Raw genomic sequence first — 24,678 nt, forward strand, 5'->3', positions numbered from 1 at the left:
TGGATATTTAAGGGACATTTAGGGGACAACTGGATATTTACTCTACCATATTAATGAGATGATCATAAGCGGACATGGATTGCAAACTAATATGAATTTTAAAAATGATACATTTTGGACTTAGGCAGAACTTGAATTATTTACTGAACAACACAAACACATATTCGTACACTGAAATAAACTGAATTAATGAAATACTGTAGAATGACGTAAACTTTATTTTTTGGAACAACATTTTTAAAACTTTTTTTTTATTATTTATGCATGTATTTAATTAATTTATTTTATTCATTGATGAAAATTAGTGAGTTTAGTAAAAGCATTAAATATTTTTATTTATTTATAATTTATTTATTTATTTATTTTTATTTATTTAAAGAATTTAATAAATTTAGTAGAAATAGTTTTTTTATTAAACATTTTATATATTATTTTTTTATATATTTATTTAAAAAAATACTAAATGATGGAATTGTCAAAGTAAATCAGGATTTTTTTTTTATTTATTAATTTATTTTTATTTATTGATAGAATTTATTGACAGCATTTATTCAAAATAAACCCTTTTTAACTAAGCATTTATCACTTTTTTTTAAATCCTTGCCTGAATAAAAGTATTATTTTCTTTCAAAAAAGAAAATTAAAAAAAAAGAATGACCATAAACCTTTGGTGTACCGGTAAAAAAAGTTCTATTTTAAACAAACATTTTATTCATTGAAGAATGATGAAAAAGCATCATGTCATTAAAAAATATATGTAGCATAAAAACATTAACAATTTCCAAATTAGATAATAAAAAACATATTACAAGGACTTCTATTAGACCATGTGATTGAAAAATGGAGTAATGATCATAAAAATTAAGCTTCACAATTTAGCATCACAGAAAACCACCCTGGATTAAAGTATATAAAAACTCTGCATTAATTAACGCTGCAATAATATTGTACAAAATAACAGGTTTAAAATAAAATAGTTTACAATTAAACCATATAAATGTGTTTACTGTTATTTTTGATTTTGATCATTTACAGCATCCTTGTTAAAACAAAGATTAGTACTTTCTTAAAAAAAAAAAAAAAAATTGATGAAGTCAAAATATTTAAAATAAAAAAACCACAAGCAATCACGGTCTTCTTCTTCACACACACCCACCAGCCTCGACCTCTCATAAAGAGCATCCTGTGTGTTTCTCCATGTTCATACGGATGGACAGATGGGCTCGTAAGTACAAAAGATTAAAAAGTGTGTGGCCAGTCTGTGCCAAAGATTCCCTCCGACGGTCTGAAATAATTCTTCATTGCATTTGACATCAAATCATAATCTGGCGTCATTAATGTCTCGAAGCCGGGACAGTAATCCCAACACAGGGAGACACATAAGTGAAAAAAAAGACTAGCAGAGAGCCAAACATCACGTGCTTTAGAAAACACGTATCATTCAAAACAGTGAGAAAACTGTAAAGACACTGAAGAGGATGAAGATGAAATCTGATAAAACAAAACAGACATCTGAGGGAGGAACATATGGTCAGTCTGATGATTTATAATGATGAACATACTGTTATAGCCATTATTTTATTACTATTTAAAATAATAATGATAATAATAATAATTAATAATAAAAATCATTATCATAGAAATCACAATAGGCGACACTGTGACTCAGTAGTTAGCACTGTTGCCTCACAGCAAGAAGGTTGCTGGTTGGAGTCCTGGCTGGTTCAGTTGACATTTCTGTGTGGAGTTTGCATGTTCTCTTTGTGTTTGCCTGGGTTTCCTCCACAGTCCAAGGACATTTTTTTTATTTATTTATATGTTTATTTAACGTGGACATCACAATTACACTGGAAAACCAAATGCATTTGTTTAAGTGTTTTAGCAAACTTGCTAATTCTTAACACCTGTCCACAGGAGGCATAAAATTGACAAAATAGAAATATAATAAAACCTACATAACATTACAATTCTTTCCATAAAATTACTGCAGGCAAAAGTACAAGGGGTACATGTGAATTGAATACACTAAACTGGCCGTAGTGTATGCGTGTAAATGAGTGTGTTTGGGTGTTTCCCAGTACTGGGTTGCAGCTCGAACAACATCTGCTGTGTTAAACACATACTGGATAGTGACGTCTATTATTATTTTATTTTATAAATGAAACAGTAAATGAAAATATGTAAATCTGGCAGTTCATTCTGCTGTGAGGACCCCTGATGAATAAAGTGAGTAAGCCGAAGGAAAATGAATAAATTAATAAAAATGAATAAATGAATTTTAATAATAATAATAATAATAATTATTATTATTTATTGATGGAATTCAGCAAAAGTATATTTTCATTATGAAATATATTTTTTATTATATTATATTTATTATATATATATATATATATATATATATATATATATATATATATATATATATATATATATATATATATATATATATATATATATTTTTTTTTTTTATTGATGGAATTTAGTACATTTAGTAAAAGTAAATTGTTTTCAATGAAATATTTATTATTATTATTTGTTATATATTTATTAAATTTATTTATTAATGGAATTTATTAACAGCAATTATTTAAAATTTAACCCTTTTTAACAATACAAGTATTTATGACTTAAAAAAACATTCTTGCCGAATAAAATGAATGAATAATAAAAATCACAGGTGTAGATAAACATGACTAAATAAAAACTAATTTAATAAAATATTGTGAAATATTTATTAAAATAATAATTATTAAAATATTATTGAAAAAAATATAATTGACTAAATTTAAAACCATAAAACTAAAATGAGTAGGTGTTTGTAATAAACATTAACTGAACATTAAATAAATAACTGTATAAATCGTATCCTATTTCAATTAACTGCCAGATTTACATATTTTCATTTACTTAATATAAAATAAAATAATATTAGACGTCACTAATAATAAGTCACTAATATTAATTAACTAATCAATATTAATAAATACAACTTCTGATTTTAATAATGTTAAAGTAAATATTGTTTAATGCAACAAACATTTCATTAACTACCACTCTGTTTATAATTTGGCCCATTATGATAAATAGTTTTGTTGTGGCATAGCCACAAAAATGTATGCGATAGGTAATATTAGTGTAAGTTTAAGATTATTTTTGCCATTTTTTAAAATTTATGCCACTGTTTACACAATGATTATATGACAGCATAAATAAAACTCACTTTCAAGGGACAAAAAATACAATGAAATGTCCTTGTAAAATGGCTTTGAAGTCTGTGGGAATTGAAAGTTGCTGAGACTTTTTATTTCAGCATGTTAATGTACGTCCGAATGAACAAAAATGGTCAATGGTAAGAGGAGCGGGGTTAAGAATATTGATACTGAAGCCGGCAAACAGAGGTCAACAGAGAAGTTATACGTTATAAAGTTATACAAGTTAAAAGAAAAGAAAAAAGAAAATTAAAAATGCATAATATATTATAATATAATAATTATTCATCTAATCTAATATAATATAATAACAATGCATATGACTAGATATTAGATATTTAAACACAGGCTTTAAGAACATCTGAATACTCTCTGGGTCATTCAATAAAATAAATGCATATAAAAAGCAAACTAAAATGTCAAATAAAGCTGCTAATATTTCCATATCTCCTGAGGCCCTTACTGTTTAAATGTGCGTCCGATTCCTTCTTCTTGCTTCCAGCCCATTCCCTTCAGCATGGCCAATCCATAAGCCTCCACAGGCACACGCTCATAGTCGGCCTCTGTGGACTGAATGAGAACAGACATCAGCTCTATATTCACCACACATCTCCAACATCTCCACTGAGAAATCAAACACAAGCCTCCATACACAAACTTAGACACAAACCAGACACAAAACCACACAACAAAACACCAATTAGAAACACACACCATCCTACAGAGAAGCTGATAATTAGATGAAATATAGCAACTTCTTTATATGCAGCAGAATAAACAACAGCTTTGACACACAGATTAAGATTCACTCATTATGGTGGAGCAGCTTTATAGATAGGGAAGAAAACAATTAGTTGTCGACAATCATTTTAATCAATACACCTTATTAAATGTCAATTCTAAAAGAATGTCATTAAAGGAACGCTCAACCTTTAAAAAAAAAAAAAAAAGGCTCAAGTGTCCTAAAGTTAAAGGGGACCTATTATGCAAAAATCACTTTTATAAGGGGTTTAAACACAGTTGTGTGGCAACGGTGTGTGAATATAGGCAGCCTCTAACAGTAAAAAAAAATTATTAATTATATTTTTTTATAATCACACTTTATAAAAACACTCTGTAGAAACACTTTGATTGACATTCTCCCGTTGTACATGTCATTGGAGGGAGAAAGTCCAGCTCATTAGTGACGATCTCTCCCTCATAAGCATTAACAGCCCTGAGTGAGAAGCAGCTGTCCACCATTAGAGTTTTGAATCTGTCGCTATGGTAAGACAGAGGCATTTGTAGCTCCACCTTCTTTTTGAAAAGAGGGCTGGGAGCACAATCTGATTTGAATTTAAAGCAACAGTTTGTATCAAAGTCTAAAAGGGGCAATTTCAGAGAGTTATAAAAAATATTTGTGTGGTATTTTGTGCTGAAACTTCCCATACACTCTCTAGGAACAACAGAGACTTAATATGCATATGAGGTCCCTTTTAAACATCAAGTCCCTTTTTTTTTCGGGCGGAGTCACTTTTAGCTTAGCTTGATGCATTGAATTGCATTTGACAATTAGCATTCTGTAAAAAAAAAAGGTGTTGAACATTTTTCTTTTTAAAACTTGAGTCTTCTGTAGTAACACTGTTCAATAAATCATGTAATTAATTGTAAAATAATCGCGTTATAGTGTATATATATATATATATATATATATATATATATATATATATATATATATATATATATATATACGCAGTTCACCTTTTGCTGCGTTGCAGTTTCGCAGATTTTTTTTTTTCTTGTTAAGCATATTGTGTTCTCTATCCTGATTGGCTGTAAACCATTGTCAATTAATCTCCTCCGTGTTTCCAGTACAGTACCGAATGCATTCAGCTTGCCAAATTTACATAAACTTCAATCACTAGCAGTGGGAGTTCCAACAAGGTTGCAAAAAGGGTTGTAACTGTCCCCAGCAAGACCATGGTAAAGGGTATTGCACACCGGATTCGCCGCGCCACGATGCACCATTTATCACTGTGCATTTTAGGATTGTAAACATTTTTTACAGGATGTTTATAACGGGATAAGCACAAGTCTGGCAGCTGTCTGCAGTGCCCAGCTATGACTCAGGACACTGTTCATATTTCTCCCATGCCACAAAGCACCATCTGATTCAGTTTTTTATTTTTTTGAAACTTTTTATTTAAGATTTTTCTATATATTTATTTTACAGAACAACCCCTTCCCCAAAAATTTTTACCCCTTACACACGAGGGGGTACCTAAAAAAATAAATAAATAAAAATAAATAATGAAATTATAATAATAATAAAAAATAAAGAAAAAAAAAAATTAAAATAAAAGGTGTTGCCATCATAATTACTTTCCAGGGGATACATCTGTACATCAAGTTACATTGTATTGCATAGTTACATCAAATAACAGTCATGTTAAGGTGAGGTTAAGCAATCTCTAAATATACATTTCCAAATATGTCTTAATACTTTTCCACCTCCTTAGAAAAATATCAGTTTTCATCTGTAGACATGCAGTCATTTTTTCCATTATATAGACCTGTTTAAGTCTCTGAATCCACTGAGACACTTTTGGAGAACTTTCTTCCATCCAATGTACTGTTATCATTTTTTTTGCAACCAGTAATAATATCCTTAGGACAAATCTTGCTTCCTTATCAAACATCTCTTTGGGCAGTGCTCCCAGTAAACACACAACTGGATCGAGGGGTATCTCCCTATCTAATATATTATCTATTTCTTTTTTAACATTTTTCCAAAACTCTTGAATCGTAGGACAGTCCCAAAAAATGTGGGTATGGTCTCCAATTTTACCACATTTTCTCCAACACAAAGCTACCGATGGTCCTTTTACGTATGTAGAAATTACAAAAGGAGTATTAAAGTACCTCATTTTTACTTTCCAATCAAATTCTTTCCACAATTGACTATTAATTCCTTTATGACATCCTTCACATAACTCAGTCCAGACCTCATCCTCGATTATGGTATTTAGTTCTAGTTCCCATTTTCCTTTAACGTGATCTGTATTTTGTACAGTATTATTTAGTAATCTTTTGTATAAATGGGAGACGTGATTTTTAGCTGGAGTGTTTTTTTCTGTAATATTTATGAAGTATTCCTCTATTTTATTTGGTTCTTGCATGATTAGAGCTTTTTCTTTATGGTTTGTAATGTAATGTCTTATTTGGAAGAACCTATACATATCTTTTGGTGAAATATTAAATTGTTCTTGGAGTTGTGAGAATGATTTAATTTCTTTTCCAACGAATAACTGATTTATTGTTATAAGACCTTTATCTGCCCATATTCGAAATCCACCATCCCACACAGATGGGAGAAACTCAATGTTTCCTACTATAGGCATGGCCCTGGATATAGATTCTGGACCCCCAAACATTTTTTTTATTTTATTCCAAATTTTTAGAGTATGTTTTATCCATTGGTTATCTATTTTAATTTTTGGAGCCTGTTTTACATTTATAAAAGGTAGAACGGACAGTGATGTCTCTTTTATTGTGCTTTGTTCAATTTCGACCCATCTTGATTCTTTATTATTTTTAATCCAAGTTACTATTGCGGTTAATTGAGCTGCCCAGTAGTAATATTTTAGATTTGGTAGGCCTAAACCTCCTTTATCTTTTGATAAAAGCAATGTTTTATATTTTATCCTAGCTTTCTTTTTCTGCCATATGAATTTTCCAAATATTTTATCTAACGAATTAAATTCTGAGGCAGGCACATTTACTGGGAGAGACTGAAACAAAAAAAGAAATCTGGGTAGTATGTTCATTCTTATTACCTCAATTCTACCCAGTAATGAGAGAGGAAGAAGCTCCCATCTTTTTAAATCATTTTTAACTTGTTTTATTAGATTTGTATAATTTGCGTCGAAAAGCTGGCTAGGTTTGGGGGTAAGAATGATACCCAGGTACCTAAATCCTTTCTTTGACCAATGAAACGAAACCTGCTCATTAAGCTGAGGAGGCCAAACCCCAGAAACCATCATGGCTTCAGATTTATTTTCATTGATTTTATACCCTGAGACTAGTCCATATTCATGCAAACACTGCATAAGTGGGGGAATGGAATGTGATGGGTTTTCTATGTAGAACAATACATCGTCTGCAAACAATGCTATTTTATGAACCGATCTCCCTTCATCTTCTATTCCTAGAATGGCTGTATTCTGACGTATGGCTTCTGCTAATGGTTCAATACTTAAAGCAAATAAAGCAGGAGACAGAGAGTCCCCTTGTCTAACTCCTCTTTCTACCCCAAAGAATTTGGAACACTGACCGTTCACCCTTATTCTTGATTTTGACTCTTTATACAATATGTTGAACCATTCCACAAATTTTTCTCCAAAACCCATTTCTATCAGTGTTTGCTCTAAAAATAGCCAATCAACTCTATCGAAAGCTTTCTCAGCATCAAGACTGAGAAGCATTGCATTCTTTTTACTTTTTACCGCTATGGATTGTAAATTTAATGTCTTTCTTACATTATTAGTTCCATGTCGGTTTTGAATAAATCCAGTTTGATCTGGTTTTATTACATCTTTTATACAATTTTGAATCCGTTTCGCCAATATAGATGTTAATATTTTGTAGTCTACACACAAAAGACTGATAGGACGATAACTATTGCATTGCGTAGGATCTTTACCTTCCTTATACAATACTGAAATTATAGCATCTGACCATGATTTTGGTGGATCGTGTGATTTTTAGCGCGTAGTTGTATACTTTGCATAATATTGGGGTAAGATCATTCACAAAAACCTTATAATACTCTGCAGAAAACCCATCCACTCCTGGAGATTTATTGTTTTTTAATTTAATGATTGTTTCTTTAATTTCATCTTCTGTTATGGGGTCTGTTAATCTATTTGCTTTTTCACTTGATAATTTTGTCAGATTAAGTGGTTTCAAAAATGTCAAAATTTTTTCTTTTTTTAATTCTTGGTCTTGGCATTTATATAACTGTTGATAATATTCTGCAAAAATGTCAGCTATTGCTTTAGGTTGTGTCTCAATTTGTTTTGTCACCGGGTGTCTAATCTTTGGGACAATACGGCTAGCTTGGTCCTTCCTGAGTTGAAAAGCCAATAATCTACTAGCTTTATTTCCCATTTCATAGTAATTTCTTTTTATGTATCTAAGAGCTCCTTCTGCTTTATGCGTTAGTATTTCATCTAATTTTTGCTTAAGTTCTTTTAACTCTTTAAGTGTTTCTTCTTTTTTATTTATTTTGTGTTCTCTCTCTAACCTTTTTACTTCGTTTTCATATTCTTGTTGTTTTAAGTTTCTTTGTTTTTTTAATTGAGACCCTATAGATATAATCCTACCCCTTATTGTGGCTTTTCCTGCATCCCATAATATTGAAGGGGAGACATTACCATCATCATTAATTAAAAAGTATTCTTTTAATGCTTCTTGTATTTCTTTTTTTGTTTGAGTGTTTGTTAACAATGAGACATTCAATCTCCAATATCTAAACTGCGTGTCTAGTCCCAGGTTAATTTTCATAATAACTGGATTGTGGTCTGAAATGGTGGCTGGTTCAATTCTACACTCTTTTACTTTATATATATCTGCTTTTGGTATACAAAAATAGTCTATTCTTGAGTAGCTTCCGTGCACATGTGAAAAGAATGTAAAGTCTCTTTCCTTAGGGTGCAAAAATCGCCAAACATCCACTAATCCCATTTCATTCATCAAGTTTGTAATTTCTTTGGAAGTTTTAGAGAGTGGTTTTATTAATATTGGTGATCTGTCCAGTTTAGAATTCAATATAGAATTAAAATCCCCTCCCATAATCAAAATCCCTTCACTTTTATCTGTTAAAAGTGCTGCTATTTTTCTAAAGAAAAGCGGACAATCTTCATTTGGGGCATAAATGTTTATAATTGTTATCTTTACACCTCCAATTGATCCAATCACCATAACATAACGCCCATCCTTATCTTTAAATATTTGTTCACTATTAAAGCACACCGCTTTACTAAGTAGGATCGCTACTCCTCTTTTTTTGTTATTTTCAAATGATGAACTAAACACTTGATCTACCCATTCTCTTTTTAATTTGGAATGTTCTATCTCTGATAAATGTGTTTCCTGCAATAATATTATTGAACACTGCCATTTTTTTAACTGATTAAAGATTTTCTTCCTTTTTATAGGATTATTAATTCCGTTTATATTGTAACTAACCACATTCAATAGTTCCATGTTCATTAATTACGTTAAGATGTGCATTCCTCCTTATGTTTGTATGTCTACACTTGAAATGACAGCAAAGAGCAAAAAAAAGAAAATGAAAAACAATTCCCTCAATAACCGTAAACTGAACAGAACTGAACTGAACTTCCATTTGTCCCATTAGACGCAGTTTTCGAACGTGTTCTGCATCTAATCCAGGTTTGTATGGCAGAGAGGCGTGGTCCATCCTCTCCGGGGAAGATATAGCACTCAGTGCTATTGAAACCCCTATTACACTAAAGTACGTGTAAAAGATAAGAGGTCTGATTGAGTGCATTTCACTCATTTCCTATTTAAAATTTAGCGTCCGTCAAAACTTTAACATACCACTTGTATACGTATGGCAACAGAACTTGTAAAGTTATAAAATTTATAGTCATATTTTAAACTCCTAACACAAGCGGGAACGCACCTTCCTGAATTACTTAGAAAGCAAGAAAACTATTGTCCCGTTTTGAAGTACCGAATCTACCCTTCTTGAATCAAAGCCTTTATGTCGCTTGTCGACAATACTGTGTCTCGTTCTCTCCTTTTATTTCCCGGCTTTTCTTTCAACTCCTCTTCCATTCTTTCTCTCTCTCCACAGCGTATTTCAATGTCGAGTTCTTTCAGTTGTGTAGTCGCATCCTTCAGCGTTGAAAATGTTTTCTCGCCGCTGCTAAGTTTCAGTCTTAGTTGTGCCGGGTAAACACATTTTGCCTGTATTCCTTTCTTCTTTAGTTGTTTGACGGCTTCGTAGACTTTCGCTCTTTTCCTTTGAAGGTCAGGGGAGTAATCTTGATCAAAGAAGATTCGCTTTTCCCGAAAATGAATCTGACCTTGGCTCCACGCTTGTCTGATGATCGCGTCTTTCACCGCTGCATCCAGAAATCTGACAATTATAGATCTCGGGGGGGCTGTCGTGTCCGTTGGTTTCTGCATTAGTGAACGATGCGCCCTCTCAATCTTAATGTCAATTTCTGACGGTAAATTAAGTACTTCATCTAGCAACTTCTTCACGAATCCCGCCGTATCTTTTCCTTCACTTCCTTCTGGCACTTGATAAATTCGGATATTGTTGCGCCTCATTCTATTTTCAAGTTCGTCACACTTTGCAGTTAGATCCCATTCGCGGTGAAGCAGGTATTTTATCGCCCTTTGGTGTCGCCGTGATGTATCTTCCACCATGCTTATTCTTTCTTCTGCCCGTTCAATTCTTTCTTCGTGTTCAATAAGTTGGTCCTTTATATCTTTGACTGTTTGTTCCACTCTTTCGAGGCACATCTTTGTCTGACTGTGTCCTTCTTGATTTTCCTTGCGAAGTTTCTTTAATTCTTCAAGCACGTCTGGATCTAGCTTCATTTCGTTGCTAGCGTTAGCCTTCTCGATGCTAACTGGGCTCGGCGTTCTCCGTTTTTCCTCCCTTTCCTTCTTATTGTCGAGTTTATTACTCGTCTTATGTCTTGAAGTCGAGCTCATTATGTTGATGGTCTTGATTTTACTTCAACCAAAGTGTTAGGAATTAAAGTTACCACTTGACTTTTTTTATTTTGACGGAGCTCAATTTTATGCTGCTTACTTGGTCATAGCGCCACCGGAAGTCTGATTCAGTTTTTTAAATAACACGCGAATGTGCGTGTCCAGTGTGTGTTACTTCCAACTATCATATGCGTGGTACTTCAAGTGAGAGACCCCAACTTCAGACATGCCCTCTGTCAAGTGTTGACGTTGAAGCCCGGTGTGAATCAGGCGTTAAGGATGGAGTCTGCTTTAGCTGGGTATATTAGTGACTGCAGGTAAATGCACATTACGCTGGATGCCACACAAAAGCTAAAGAGCTTTATGAACCCTTTGATGACAGCGATGACTGTTTGTGCCTGACAACAGATTTGGATTTTTGGTTTCATACTATAATACTGGACTTATTTTTCTACAAAAGTTTGAAAAAAGAGAAAAGTGTGGAAATGTTAATCCCTGTCTGAGAAAAGTATATAAAGTGTGTAGTACAGGGTTTTACAGCCTTAAAACATCTATAACAATTGTAAAAATCAAAGCTAACTACTTTGCGGATTTCACATATTACATATTATACTACATATTATTTCACATATACAACCCATAATATGCGAATACTGAAATGTTTTGTACGTGATGTATATAAATTTGAACAAGGCTTGATAAACTGATAGAAATCAGGATTCTGAATACAAATTAATACAAAAATAGAAATAAAAGGATGCTCTGCACTAGGGATGGTAATTTCAGTTAATTTTGCCAACCGACAACCGCTACTCATTAACCAAATATTAACCGTTAACAGATGAATATTAAAATATTATTTAATAAAAAAATTGAGCTATATTAAGCTACCTCAAATTGATCGCTTTATGGAAAAAATGCATTTAATTAATGCTCCACTGTTAGTATTATATTACAAAACCACTGTCAACATTTTTAATAGAAGTCATAAGTTTAAAGATTACGTCTTTAATTATAATTTTGACATTTTCTCTGTCTCACTCGCTGTTACGATTTGTCTGTTTATTATTACAGATTGTACTCTGTCCTTTTCTTTTGTCCCGCTTTCTTGTTGTTTTTCTGCTTTCTCATAGGCTCCCATACCGGCGTGATTCCCTGTTCTGATTCGCTGAGGAGCTTCCGGCAGGGATCGGAGAGCTTATTTCTGTGTGTTCGGAGTGGAGCTCCTGGGTTTCCCTAACCCCTCCGGTCGACGACCAACAACAAACATTGTATTGATGACCATCATATGTTAAAATGAGAGTTTGAGCGTGTATGGGGTGACCTGCCTATTTATTTGATTACTTTTTACTTTGTTTATGTTAGGGAGTAAGGTAAGATATTTGTATTTTTCTTTAAATAGTAATAGGTAATTTAGTGGATTTATTTTATAGATTCTTTTGTTTGTTATTTTGGCCTGTGGTCACCCTGACGAAATGCTCATTTCTATTAACCCCATTTTTCTACAATAAATATATTCATATATACTCTCAACTGAGTGTGTGAGTTTGGTTGTCGACTGAAGGGAATCTTTTGCTTTAAGTTTTGTTTAGTTTGGGAAATCCACCACCCCAACACATTTGTTTTTTTTTTCTTCGTTTATTATGCCCTTTTTGTTTCCCCTAGACTTGGGGCGTAATACTCGCGGTTCATGTGTGTGCGAGCTGCATGTAATAAAGACAATGACAATGAGCCTTAAGGCTCATATGCTGACTTTTTGTAAAGTATAGGCTACTACATAGCATATAACAATTTTGTTGTTTATTTACAATATTGCATTAATTTGCATACATGTTTTATAAGCTGTAAAATGAAAGCCTCAGTTTGGTGTGGCAATATCATTTTGCCAAAATCAAGAAAAACTTTGGATTTGTTTGACTGGTAGATTAGGCTATGAAGGCTATTTAAAAATTTAAATTATACAAAAACTATTATAAATTGTAATTTTCAAAGAAAAACTTTGGATTTGTTTGACTGGTAGATTAGGCTATGAAGGCTATTCAAAAATTTAAATTATACAAAAACTATTATAAATTGTAATTTTCCAAATGGAAGAAAAGGTTGGTTTGTCGGTTGTAGCCTAAACTAAATCATCAATAGCCTATTTATTAAGTTTATGACGCGGCTCCAGGCAGCACAGAGGTGATCAGCATCAGTGCTGGTTTGTCAACTCATCCGTGTCAAACTAATACCAGTAATATCCTTCTTTGATTTTGCTTCTTTGGCAAAATACATCTGTAGGCATGTGTGGTTGCATGTGTTATTGTCCCGCGAGTTGACAAATGTGTTGCACATCAGGGGTCGATCACAGCGAACACGCTGTTCCAATCCAAAGGCGCGAGGCGCACCGCACTGCCTCTTATGTTGACAATAAAAAAAGAATCGCGGTGCTCTTTTTGTATATCATAGGAAACGACTGAATCAGCTGACCCATATTGTGCGCAAGTGTTGCTGTCAGTGCTGTTATAATTGTAATTTTTAATAACACCTTGAGTACCCAAAAAATATCTTCTTCTATAAAGTGGTGTTAGTGAGGCCAGCAGGGGGCGCCCAACCTGCGGTCTGTGTGGGTCCTAAATCCCCAGTATAGTGACGAGTCTATACTGTTCAGTGAGCGCCGTCTTTCGGATGAGACATTAAGCCGAGATCCTGACTTTCTGTGGTCATTAAAAATCCCAGGATGTCCTTCGAAAAAGAGTAGGGGTTTAACCCCGGCATCCTGGCCAAATCTGCCCACTGGCCTCTGTCCATCATGGCCTCCTAACCCTCCCCATATCACAATTGTCTTCATCATTCTGTCTCCTCTCCACCAATCAGCTGGTGTGTGGTGTATGGTCTGGCGCAAAATGGCCATCGAGTCATCCAGGTGGATGCTGCACAGTGGTGGTGGATGAGGAGATTTCCCCGAATGTGTAAAGCACTTTTGAGTGCCCAGAAAAAGAGCTATATAAATGTAAGGAATTATTATTATTATTAGTTATTATTATTAATTATTAAGAAATCATCAGGTTGCGCTTTTAATACAGGTAATACAACATATTGCCATTAGAGTCAGCACAAAAGAGATATATTGACCATACTAAACGAGAACCCTGATCTCATGCAGAAAACCCCTTTTTTTCCAACAGTGTTTGGAGCATTGCATAAAAATGTTTTTTGGTCAAGACTGTTACGGTCAATGGAGGATGAGAGAGCTCTCGCATTTCATCTAAAATATCCTAATTTGTGTTCTTAAGATAAATGAAGATCTTAGGATGTTTGAACAATGAGTATTTAATAACAGATTTGTCATTTGAGGTGTAAACTAATCCTCTAAGTGTGATTTTCACATCTTGAAAGTGAAAATGTGTCTCTGAAGTAGAAATATCTTGCATTATTAAGGTTAATGATATATGGATTAATTGATCGTTCTTATAAACAACAATTGATTACAGGCATTTATGGAAAAAGCCATCCATAGTTAAAGCCCAATCAAGCTGAATAGCTGGCACTCTCACAACAAGCTACAAGTGATGGACTTGCACTGCAGGAGAAAATGACACTGGAGGTGTGAGGAAGAGAGAGAAAGAGAGAGAGTTTATGCAGAGTAAGCTGTTTGGATGCAGCAGGAGAGTTCTTCATCACTCATTTCATTAGGACACACCCTTATCCAACACACACACACACACACACACACAGTCTCAATGTAACAAGAGCAGTGCATGTGCAGTGACCTTGAACTGCCCTGTGCTGACACCACATTTGGCATCATTACCGGACAACAGCTCGGGCAGAATATACACTGACAGAACACTAATGAGTTTTAATTAAATACACTTCACAACTCTACATCTAATTGCATTAGCAAGCCTCAGCATGACCGAATGCACCGCTGTCTGGCAGATTTGCAATTCATTTGAACCTGAAAGAGAGCCGCATCTGTATATAGAATCAATCACAGACACACAAGCCAGCGCAAATGCTGCAGTACCCATAATAGACGCTGCTCTTGTATAACAGCTAGCATACGAACACTGGACTGGTATTGAGCTCGATATTCTGATTCCTTAAATTGGCTTCTGATTAACAAGGTAGCATTTTTTTAAATGTTTAATTATAGTTCAATAAGCCTAATTATAATTCTAAAAATATACATTTCGTTTACAAGATGTTTCATTTCAGTGACAGTTTTAAATTAAACTTACAAAAGTGATTTCTTTTATATGAGCAATTCCATGCAAATGTTAACCTAGCCAGGAAAACAAGTTTTTAGCGAAACAATCTGCGTTTTTTGTTAAAGCCAAGAAGTTTACAGTGCTTAAAAAATACTAAAAAATGTCCCTGTTAATGTTTTCAAACAATTACATTTGAATTACCAAAATCAAACAAGTGCTAATGTCACATCTGTCACGTCCATAATGGATAGACGTCATATCCACAGCAGAGGTTTTCCTCATACATGCAAAAAAAATGTCAATAAAATAAAATTAATCATGTTTGTTCTATAGCGAGGCAATGCTTATCCTTTTGATTAGCAGTGTTTATTTTGGTTGTGCAGTTTAATTCACAGAATTTAAACAAAGTATGTTGTATGTTACTTTGTCTCATCCATAATGCATGTTCGTTTTCCTAATTTAAAATGCAAAAAATGTTTACAGATTGATATTTTTCTGCTCCCATAACTCTGTGACTAGTTGTTTTGGAAAATATAAACAGATCTTTTAAAATAAAGTTAACATACTTTCTCTGTGAATTTATGTTTTGAGATTTTACTGTAAATGTCACATCCATAACGCTGGAATTGCTCATATAGATCAAAAGCTATTTAAATACAAGTATCTATATTAATGTTTTAAATAACTCTACACATATCATTTTATTACATATATTTAGGAATAAATGATAAATCACATTTTTTATTATACATAGATAGCTGTAAACCTTAAATATTTAAGACTATTTAAGATTAATAAGCTCTATTAAAAAAATATATATATTTCTCAGGCAATCAAGTATATCGAAAGAAATGCCATGATTTCTCGATGACCACATCAACAAACATATATTTGCCATTCGTTACAAAACAAATATCAAAATGTAAAGGTAAAAGGAAAAAAATAATAGTAAAAAGTTTTCACAAAAATACTAAGCAATATTTTCAACACTGACAACTAGAAATGTTTCTTGAGAACCAAATTAGCATATTAAAATGATTTCTAAAGAATCAAGTGACACTGTAGACTATTGTATGCTAAAAATCTAGCTCAGCTATTACATTAATAAATTATTTTAAAGTACAATAAACTGAAATTCATTTAAAAAATATTGATTTAAAGTTTATAAAACATATATATTTATTTTCATGTATTTTGATCAAATAAACAGAGCCTTCTGAAGGATAATAGATCGGTTAAATGTCGCAAAAAACACAAAGAATTTTTTATAAATGTTTAAATCACATTATATGACCAGAATATAGTTGTTTTATTAAACATTTCTTGATAAAAATGACTTCTGGCTATAAATCAACAGCCAAATGCCTAACAGCATTAGACACAATTTTAATAAAACAATCCTAAATACTGAATACTTGCAGTCATTTTTGGGTCATTAGTGTAGCAAATTTCTCACAGAGCATTAAATCTGTATGATTGTGACTGACACACTAATGTCAAAGCTATAGTCTTGCATAGATTCATTTATTCCCACACTGGATCTACAGTCTTAAGAAAAATGGATGCAGTTTTACAAGATTTTTCCTTTATCCATACATTTTAATAAATGCAACAGAAAAATTATGTCCTATAAGAAAAAAAAAACTACATGTGCGGGACTCTCAGCAGGAAATGCACTCAGGAAAAGTATTAGCAAGAAAACTTCAAATGCTAAATAATTTAATAATGTGTAACACAAAAATTCCATGCTGAGAAGCAACGGAGAGGACAGACTACTTTCCAAGGCTAAATGCATTGCGTCTAACATGCAGCAAAACCTACCGACTCAGGTCGCAGATCCACATTGACTTTATCTCCATCCTCAAAGCCATCAGGGACCTGGTTCTGCATGAGAAGAGGAATAGCAAAGTTTGGATCCGACTGCGGTCCATTCTTCCATCTGTCCTGGTACTTCTGAGACTCTGTGATAGATGATATTTTAACAGAAGAACATCAATACACTACATTTCATTTAGTACAGTAGGTGTTTTCTTTTACAAATCTAAAAGACCTAAGAGTACAGATTCCACATAAAACCTTTAGCTTACTGATCTATAACCACTAAGCCAACATATAACCACTACGAATTGGGTTATTATAAGAATTATTGATGCATAGTTTGTCAGGCCTTACAATAAAAATAACAGTGGACTCACAAAACAAGCAAAGAAGAATTTATTCCATTAGCTTTTTTAAAAGGATTATTTTTAAAAAGTGACTTAATTCAGAAACATTTTGCAGCAGGGTAAGGTTTTTTTTATTGTTAAGGGGTGATATTTTCCCCCTGGAAATAACCTTTTCCTTCGAAGATAATTTTTTAAAAAACAATAATCACATTAATTGTGTCGGTGCCCTTTTTTTCTCATTCAAAACTTAAAAATCCCTGAAAAATACAAATAATGTTTTTTTAAGACGTTTAGTATGAGTAAGTTAGTTTTAAGAACATATATAAGTAGTATGCTCCAAAACAGTAACAAAATTGACATTTAGAAGCTTTAAACATCAAAGCTTGCAGTTTGTTACTTCCATGATCAATAATTTTTTTTACATCATCTTATACCTTAGTTTTTCATCAAATCATGACAATCAAAAGCTTTCTATTATCTGACATACACCACTCCTTCCTTTCATTAGGTGTGTTCGACTTCATGCAGCGATACAGGAGCTGCGATGACGACACTGATATAAGATTGGCCGAGTTCACTGCATGACAACAACTCTGTGTGTTTCGAGTTTATTATTGGAAAAATTCCATCTCACAAATTTCAAAACAAACAATTAACTTTCTAGATCATCTCTATCTTCTATATAATATGCTATAATAAAACTACAAATATTTAACATGCAGTATCATCTTTCTGTTAAATAATTTGTATATAAAGGCTAGATTGCTCGCATAGGTTTATTTTCGAACAGACTATTCACTGCATTCAGCAGTGAAAGATTTAAAATTTATATTTTAGTGTATAACCTAAACATTAACTCAAATAAATCTTACAGACTTGTAATAAAATAATGATTATCATTGATCCTGACACCCCAAAGGTTTCTTAACAAATTAAGTTAAGAAACTATTTAATTATTAATTAAATATTTTAAGAAAATTATTAAGAACGATTTTATTAAATAACTATAAAATTATTTGTACGATTATAAAATATTTTATTTCCTGTCTAGCTCCTTATGCACAAATTTTAAAAGTAACATTGATGTACCTGCTCTTTCTGGGAAATTTCTACTTAAAGTGTAGCTCACTTATTTTGGGAATGTTCAATCTTTTTGGATTAAAGTGCCTTTTATTAAAATCCTTTTATTATCAAAAATAATGTTATTCATTATTTAAGACTTAATCATAACACCTTGTTTTGGGTTTTACGCTAATATCTATTGTAAAGTTTTATATCTATAAATGTAAATAAATGTAAAGCCCTTTAGCATATTCAAACAAGAGGTATTAGCCTAAACAAGGATGTTTGAACTCCTAGAATTTGTAATCATTGCTTTGTATTTAATAAGCCTAGTTGTTTTATGTTTATATTACCTTTTCATTTGCCCTTATTTCTCTCATGAGTTTGTTATATAGGCTACTTAAATTTAATTCCTAATTCCCTTGTTGTTTAAAAATGAACTATAGATTGTAGAGACTGTATTCTGTTTTATTTGTACTGTAAATCTTTTGTTGTTACAAATAAAAAATATATGATGATCAAGCTATGTGATTGGTTATCATGACTGCTGTAACTTTGAGCCCCGATGTGTCCAAAAATGCTATTGGCTGTTTTAATAAAAGGGTGAAGGAACTATATGTCCTGCCCTTTCTTCATGTTTCAGCTGATATTACGTCAAATTTCGGCTAAAAAAATGCACATTTAAAAACACTTCACATGACCTTAAAAGGTAAGCAAATACTAAACTCAATCCTTCATTCCTGCTGGATACCCACTATTGTCTTCAGCTACAACTCTAATCAAACACACCTTTGGCAGCTAATCAGGCTTGTCAGTATAATCTGGTAATACACAAGCATGTGTGCAGGAGAGGGTCTCCAGGAAAAGGAATGAAGACCTCTGCCATAAACTCTTATCAATAACAACAAGTTGAATTGATCTATATAGATACTGCTTTAATGTGTATTGCTATACCTCCCCTAAAAATCTAAATAATGAGGGGTTTACCCCTAGTGTGCTGCATCCATCTCAATAAAGTGAGAGCAATCACAGGACAACAGCACCAGTGTGCTCACCACATACCGGCTACATGTGGAGAGGGGATACAGTGATAGAACCAATCCATTGGAGGAGGATAATTAAATGGCCATGATAGCCGTGATAGGTAAGGCTTGAAAATGAGGAAATGTGGCCAGGACACAAGAGTTACACCCCTATACTATTTAAGAAATGCTGTGAGATTTAATTATCACTGAGATCAAGGACCATAGTTCAACATCTCATCTGAAGGAATGAGAGAAAAACCGTAAACGACAACAAAGTCTGCATCTTATGAGTAGACAGACTTAACAAGGTTGAGATTCAAATCTCACCGGATTACTTAAACATATAAGCATTGTATAAGCCTCATACAGACAAACTACACAAAAACATTTACATTTACATTTAGTCATTTAGCAGACGCTTTTATCCAAAGCGACTTACAAATGAGGACAAGGAAGCAATTTACACAACCAAGAGCAACAATGAATAAGTGCTATAGACAAGTTTCAGGTCTGTAAAGTCTAAGAAGGGAAGTATTAGTAGTATTAGTTTTTTTTTTTTTTTTTGTACAGTTAGTGTGATATTCTGAGAGGCAGATTAGGAAGTGTAGTGGAGACTAAATAGTTGGGTTTTTAGTCGTTTCTTGAAAGTAGCGAGTGACTCTGCTGTTCTGATGCAGTTAGGGAGTTCATTCCACCAACTGGGCAGATTGAGCGTGAGCGTTCGCGAAAGTGATTTCTTCCCTCTTTGGGATGGAACCACGAGGCGACGTTCATTCACAGAACGCAAGTTTCTGGAGGGCACATAGATCTGCAGAAGTGAGAGCAGATAAGAAGAAGCAAGGCCAGAAGTCACTTTGTAGGCAAACATCAGAGCTTTGAATTTGATGCGAGCAGCAACTGGCAGCCAGTGCAAACGGACTAGCAGCGGGGTGACATGTGCTCGTTTAGGTTCATTGAAGACCACTCGTGCTGCTGCATTCTGGAGCAGTTGAAGAGGCTTGATAGAGTTAGCTGGAAGCCCAGCTAGTAGAGAGTTGCAGTAATCCAGTTTGGAGAGAACAAGAGCTTGAACAAGGAGTTGAGCTGCATGTTCAGATAAGAAGGGTCGGATCTTTAAAAACATGGTAAGAACCACAAGCTACCATTAATGCAGAGACTTACAGTACTGTTGTTTTATTGAACACAAAAGATGATGCTTTGAAGGAAGCTGAAAACCCCTAACCATTTACTTTCACATTAGAAAATGAAGTTCAAAATTCAGCTTTCTTCAAAATATACTGGTTTGTTTTCAACAGAAGAAACAAAGCTTGTAACAGTTGAAAACAAGGAGTAAATGATGACAGGATTTTCTTCTTTTTCTTTTTTTAAACTAGTGTTTCTCAGCCATGTTCCTAGAGGACCACCAGCTCTGCAGATTTTCCATGTCTCCTTAACCAAGCATACCTGATTCAGATCATCAGCTCATTAGCAGAAACTGAGAGTCCTGTATTGGGTGTAAAAGACAAAGGACACATCCGAAACATGTAGTGTTGGTGGGCATCCAGGAATGTGGTTGAGAAACACTGGTTTAAAGCATTATGATTGTGACTGACATGCTTATTTGTATTAGACAGCCAATTTTCACACTGGATGCACATAAAGCAGATTCTCCCTGCTTTGGAATGATTACACAGTACACAGTCACACATACACAGTTTTGTAAATTCTAGACGTTTATAAATCTAGTGAAAACATCATTTTAACGAATTGTGTAATTTTCTGTCAATTAACATAAGTAGATACCATCAATAAAATGAGGTATTGGTTTTATATTTGTTGAATTTACATTGATTCAGTGACAACTTGTGACGTATTGTTAACCACGGTACTTTAAATTATAGTTTTGAAATCACAAATATGACTTCAAAACAACATTAGCACTATTAATTGAACTGTAAACAATGTTGTACTTTGATAGTTCTGGCTGCTAATATGATTTCCCCATTAACAATTTGTAAATAATACTTTTCTGAAACGTCCAAATATAAAACCAACTTTACCTCAATCCCAAAAATGCCATCTAGGAGGGCGCCTCACTGGGATTTTAAACACTCAAACCAATAACATAAAGAAAGAAGTAAAAAAAAAACAAACAAACCTTCGATGAGTTCTTTGACAGCTTGAGACTCGACCGTGTCCTGCTTCACCTGTGACGGTTCTTCGGTCTTCTCTTCGCTGGTTTTGTCCGCTCGCTCAGCATCCTGTCGGTACCAGCGGTTCTTGTGGATCAATGGGATAATCAACTCCTTCGGTTTCTCCACCGGTTTGGTTCTGTTAAAGCAACAGAGACGTACAGAACTTGAAATGCATGACACACAACCTGATATAAATAGCCAGTCTAATACAGCTTTCAATTAGGCTATTTGCTAATCTAGCTAACATTAGCTTTCAGCTCACCCTTTTAGTTCTTTTCCTTCGACTTCAACTAAATAATCTCGCTCCTCCGCTTTCCCGGATTTGACCTTGATTAGTGTTTTACTAAAACCGAAAGATATCGGAGCTGCTTTTTTGCCCCCATCGTCTTGGCTAATATCCTTTTTCAGTGATTCACGTTCTTGATACCGCTCAGGCGACGCCATGTTTGTTGTGGATTGTAGTTGCTGGTAAATGTAGTTTTACAGTGCGAACACTTTCATGCAATAAGAGTCAAAAAACTACAATTCCCACAATACAACACGTTTAGTCCAACTTTTTTATCTGGCTTTATAAAATAAATTTCTTAGAAACTATTGATTTTGTTTTTAATTATTTATAAATAATTGTTCAGTTATTATCTACAATATTAATATTATTTATAGATAATATATAAATAACATTTTATATAGCCTATATTTACCTGGTTCAATTCACATTACAGTGACCTCTGCTGTGTAAAACACCTTTAAAAAAATGTGTTACTGTTACTTAATGTTATTAAATAAGTTTGAATGTTTTTGAGTTTGTTTTTTCTGTTAAACACTACACTCTCAGAAATAAAGGTACGCAAGCTGTCACTGGGGTGCTACCTTTTAAAAGGTACACATTTGTACTTGAAGGGTCTATATTGGTACCTCAAAAGTATATATTAGTACCTACAAATTTTATAAGGAACACCTTTGTACTTTTTAGGTGCTAATATGTACCCTTGAGGTATTAATATGGACCTTTTAGGTACAAATTTTAACTTTTTCAAAAGGTACCACCCCAGTGACAGCTCGCGTACCTTTATTTCTAAAAAAAAAGATATTTTGAACAAAACCTGTAACCATTGAATTTTATATTTTAAAAAAAACAAATACAAGTCAATGGTTACAGGTATCTATTTTCCTTGGTATTTAACACAAAAGTCATGAAAACTGAAAAAAAAATAAAAATAAAATAATATATATATATAAAAATATGTCTAAACTTTTCAGCCTGTGAACACCAAAATAGCGATGCCAGTGTCTCGCGACCCCCATATTTCTTGGAGGTGGTTATAAATATACAAATTTTGCACACTTAACAAGGGGCTTATATAAACATGATAGTATTGACAACACAAAAAAGTGCAACAGTTTAACAATAATATAATTTTATAGTCATTTATTAATTTGTTTAATTTAATATTAATCCCAGCTAATAAGACCAGTGGGAACAACATTTTTAGCACAAGTCTATCTTGGTTTAATTGTGGAGGCTGCCACTCAGAGATCATTCTCAATGTCCAGATGTTGCCTGTATTGATTTTTAATGTATTTGATTGCCATAAAGGTGTCCGAAATTATAACCTGGTGTTATAGAATCAATCTGCTGCAGCTGACACTATTACTGTGCTGTTGATCTAACATAAATACACCAATCCTATAAAAACAAAAATAATGGAAGGCTGATGGCTTTTCATTTGCACGTTGTTGTTTGTGTAACTATTACCTACTACTTTTTTATCTTCTGTGGCTTATGGATAAAATATGGTAATTCTATTAGCTTAATAAAAATTATTTGACTTTTGGAAATCACCAAGGGACCTCCTGTCATTGTCCCACAACACCCACTTTAGGGAACCACTGTGTTAAATATATGTTCACTCTAAGCTAGGAGAATGTTCCCAAAATGTTTTTATATCACTTTTAAAATGTAGATGGCCAAAGCAGATTAACATAGAAATTCTAGGAATTTGAAATCGTGTCAGTCCAGATTTTTAAGAGTTCAGTTTAGTTCAGTTCAGTGTGGTTTAATTTTCAGTGCTGAAAGTCCAAACACTGAGCAAGAGCAAAGCCGTTGATGCCCAGCTCCACAAGTCCCAAGTTGTCAAAATAAGTAAATAAATAAATAAAACTCCTTACAACATTCTGAGGTTGTTTTTATATTACCAAAAATATCTATATGGGATAATATTCCCAGCACATATTTATTTTATTCCCAAAAATTAAACAAATGGGAGCCAAACTTGTTTGCTGTGAAGTAGCCTAAACATATCCTACCTTGTTTTTATGCAATCAGACTGAGCCCTGCTGAAAATATAAACAAACAAACAATCTTAAACCAGACAAAGATTGCTGTCAGGTTCTTGCTGGTTTGCATTTCTCAACCTGACCAGCTGCCTTAAAGTGCATCTATAAACAGCAAACAGGTCAATATGCCCATGTAAAAAATATTATTGTAATTATAGTAAATTATAGCCTATAGTGTTTCTGAATCACACATATTGTATAGCTGAATTAATTTGTTATGGTAAGTTGCTGTGATAAAACAATTATGGTAACATAAATTACTAAATGTTGTATACGTTTCTACAACTATAGAGTATATTATACTACATTACACCTCGTAATGTATTCCTCATGTAAAAACTAAACTCTACAGTATGTGTTACAAGTTATTAGTTCACCATAGTAAATAGGCTAGCCTATTCTATAGCTTCATTAACAACTAAAAATTTCAATGCTATAATATACACTACCTAACAAAAGTATTGTCATCAATCCCAATTGTGTAAGCAACAAATAATAACTTGATTTCTAGTTGATCATTTGGAAAAATGGCAGAAGGTAGACTTTTCTGATGAATCATCTGTTCAACTGCATCCCGAATATCACAAATACTGCAGAAGACCTACTGGAAAGATTCCCACAGAAATCAATCAAGTTTGGTAAAGGAAAAACTGTGGTTTGGAATTACATTTAGTATTGGGACGTGCAGCAATATATCTGCAGAGTGGATAGCAACATCAACAGCCTGAGGTATCAAGACATTTGTGCTGCCTATTACAAAAAATCTTCAGAAGGAC

General features: G+C 33.3%; 1 protein-coding gene across 1 annotated transcript in view; it reads right to left on the bottom strand.

The window, feature by feature from the left end:
• The window catches only part of gpkow (G patch domain and KOW motifs), a 33,160-nt gene extending 11,135 nt beyond the window's left edge, over positions 1-22,025 (bottom strand). Inside the window, 4 exon segments of the mRNA NM_001007207.1 lie at positions 3,676-3,782; positions 16,961-17,100; positions 21,529-21,701; positions 21,828-22,025. Coding sequence (NP_001007208.1) covers positions 3,676-3,782; positions 16,961-17,100; positions 21,529-21,701; positions 21,828-22,009 — 602 coding nt within the window. The 5' untranslated portion in view covers positions 22,010-22,025.
• Positions 22,026-24,678: the final 2,653 nt, after the last annotated feature.

Source organism: Danio rerio, chromosome 8, assembly GCF_052040795.2.
Source record: "Danio rerio strain M-AB ecotype USA chromosome 8, GRCz13ab, whole genome shotgun sequence".
Classification (NCBI taxonomy): domain Eukaryota; kingdom Metazoa; phylum Chordata; class Actinopteri; order Cypriniformes; family Danionidae; genus Danio; species Danio rerio.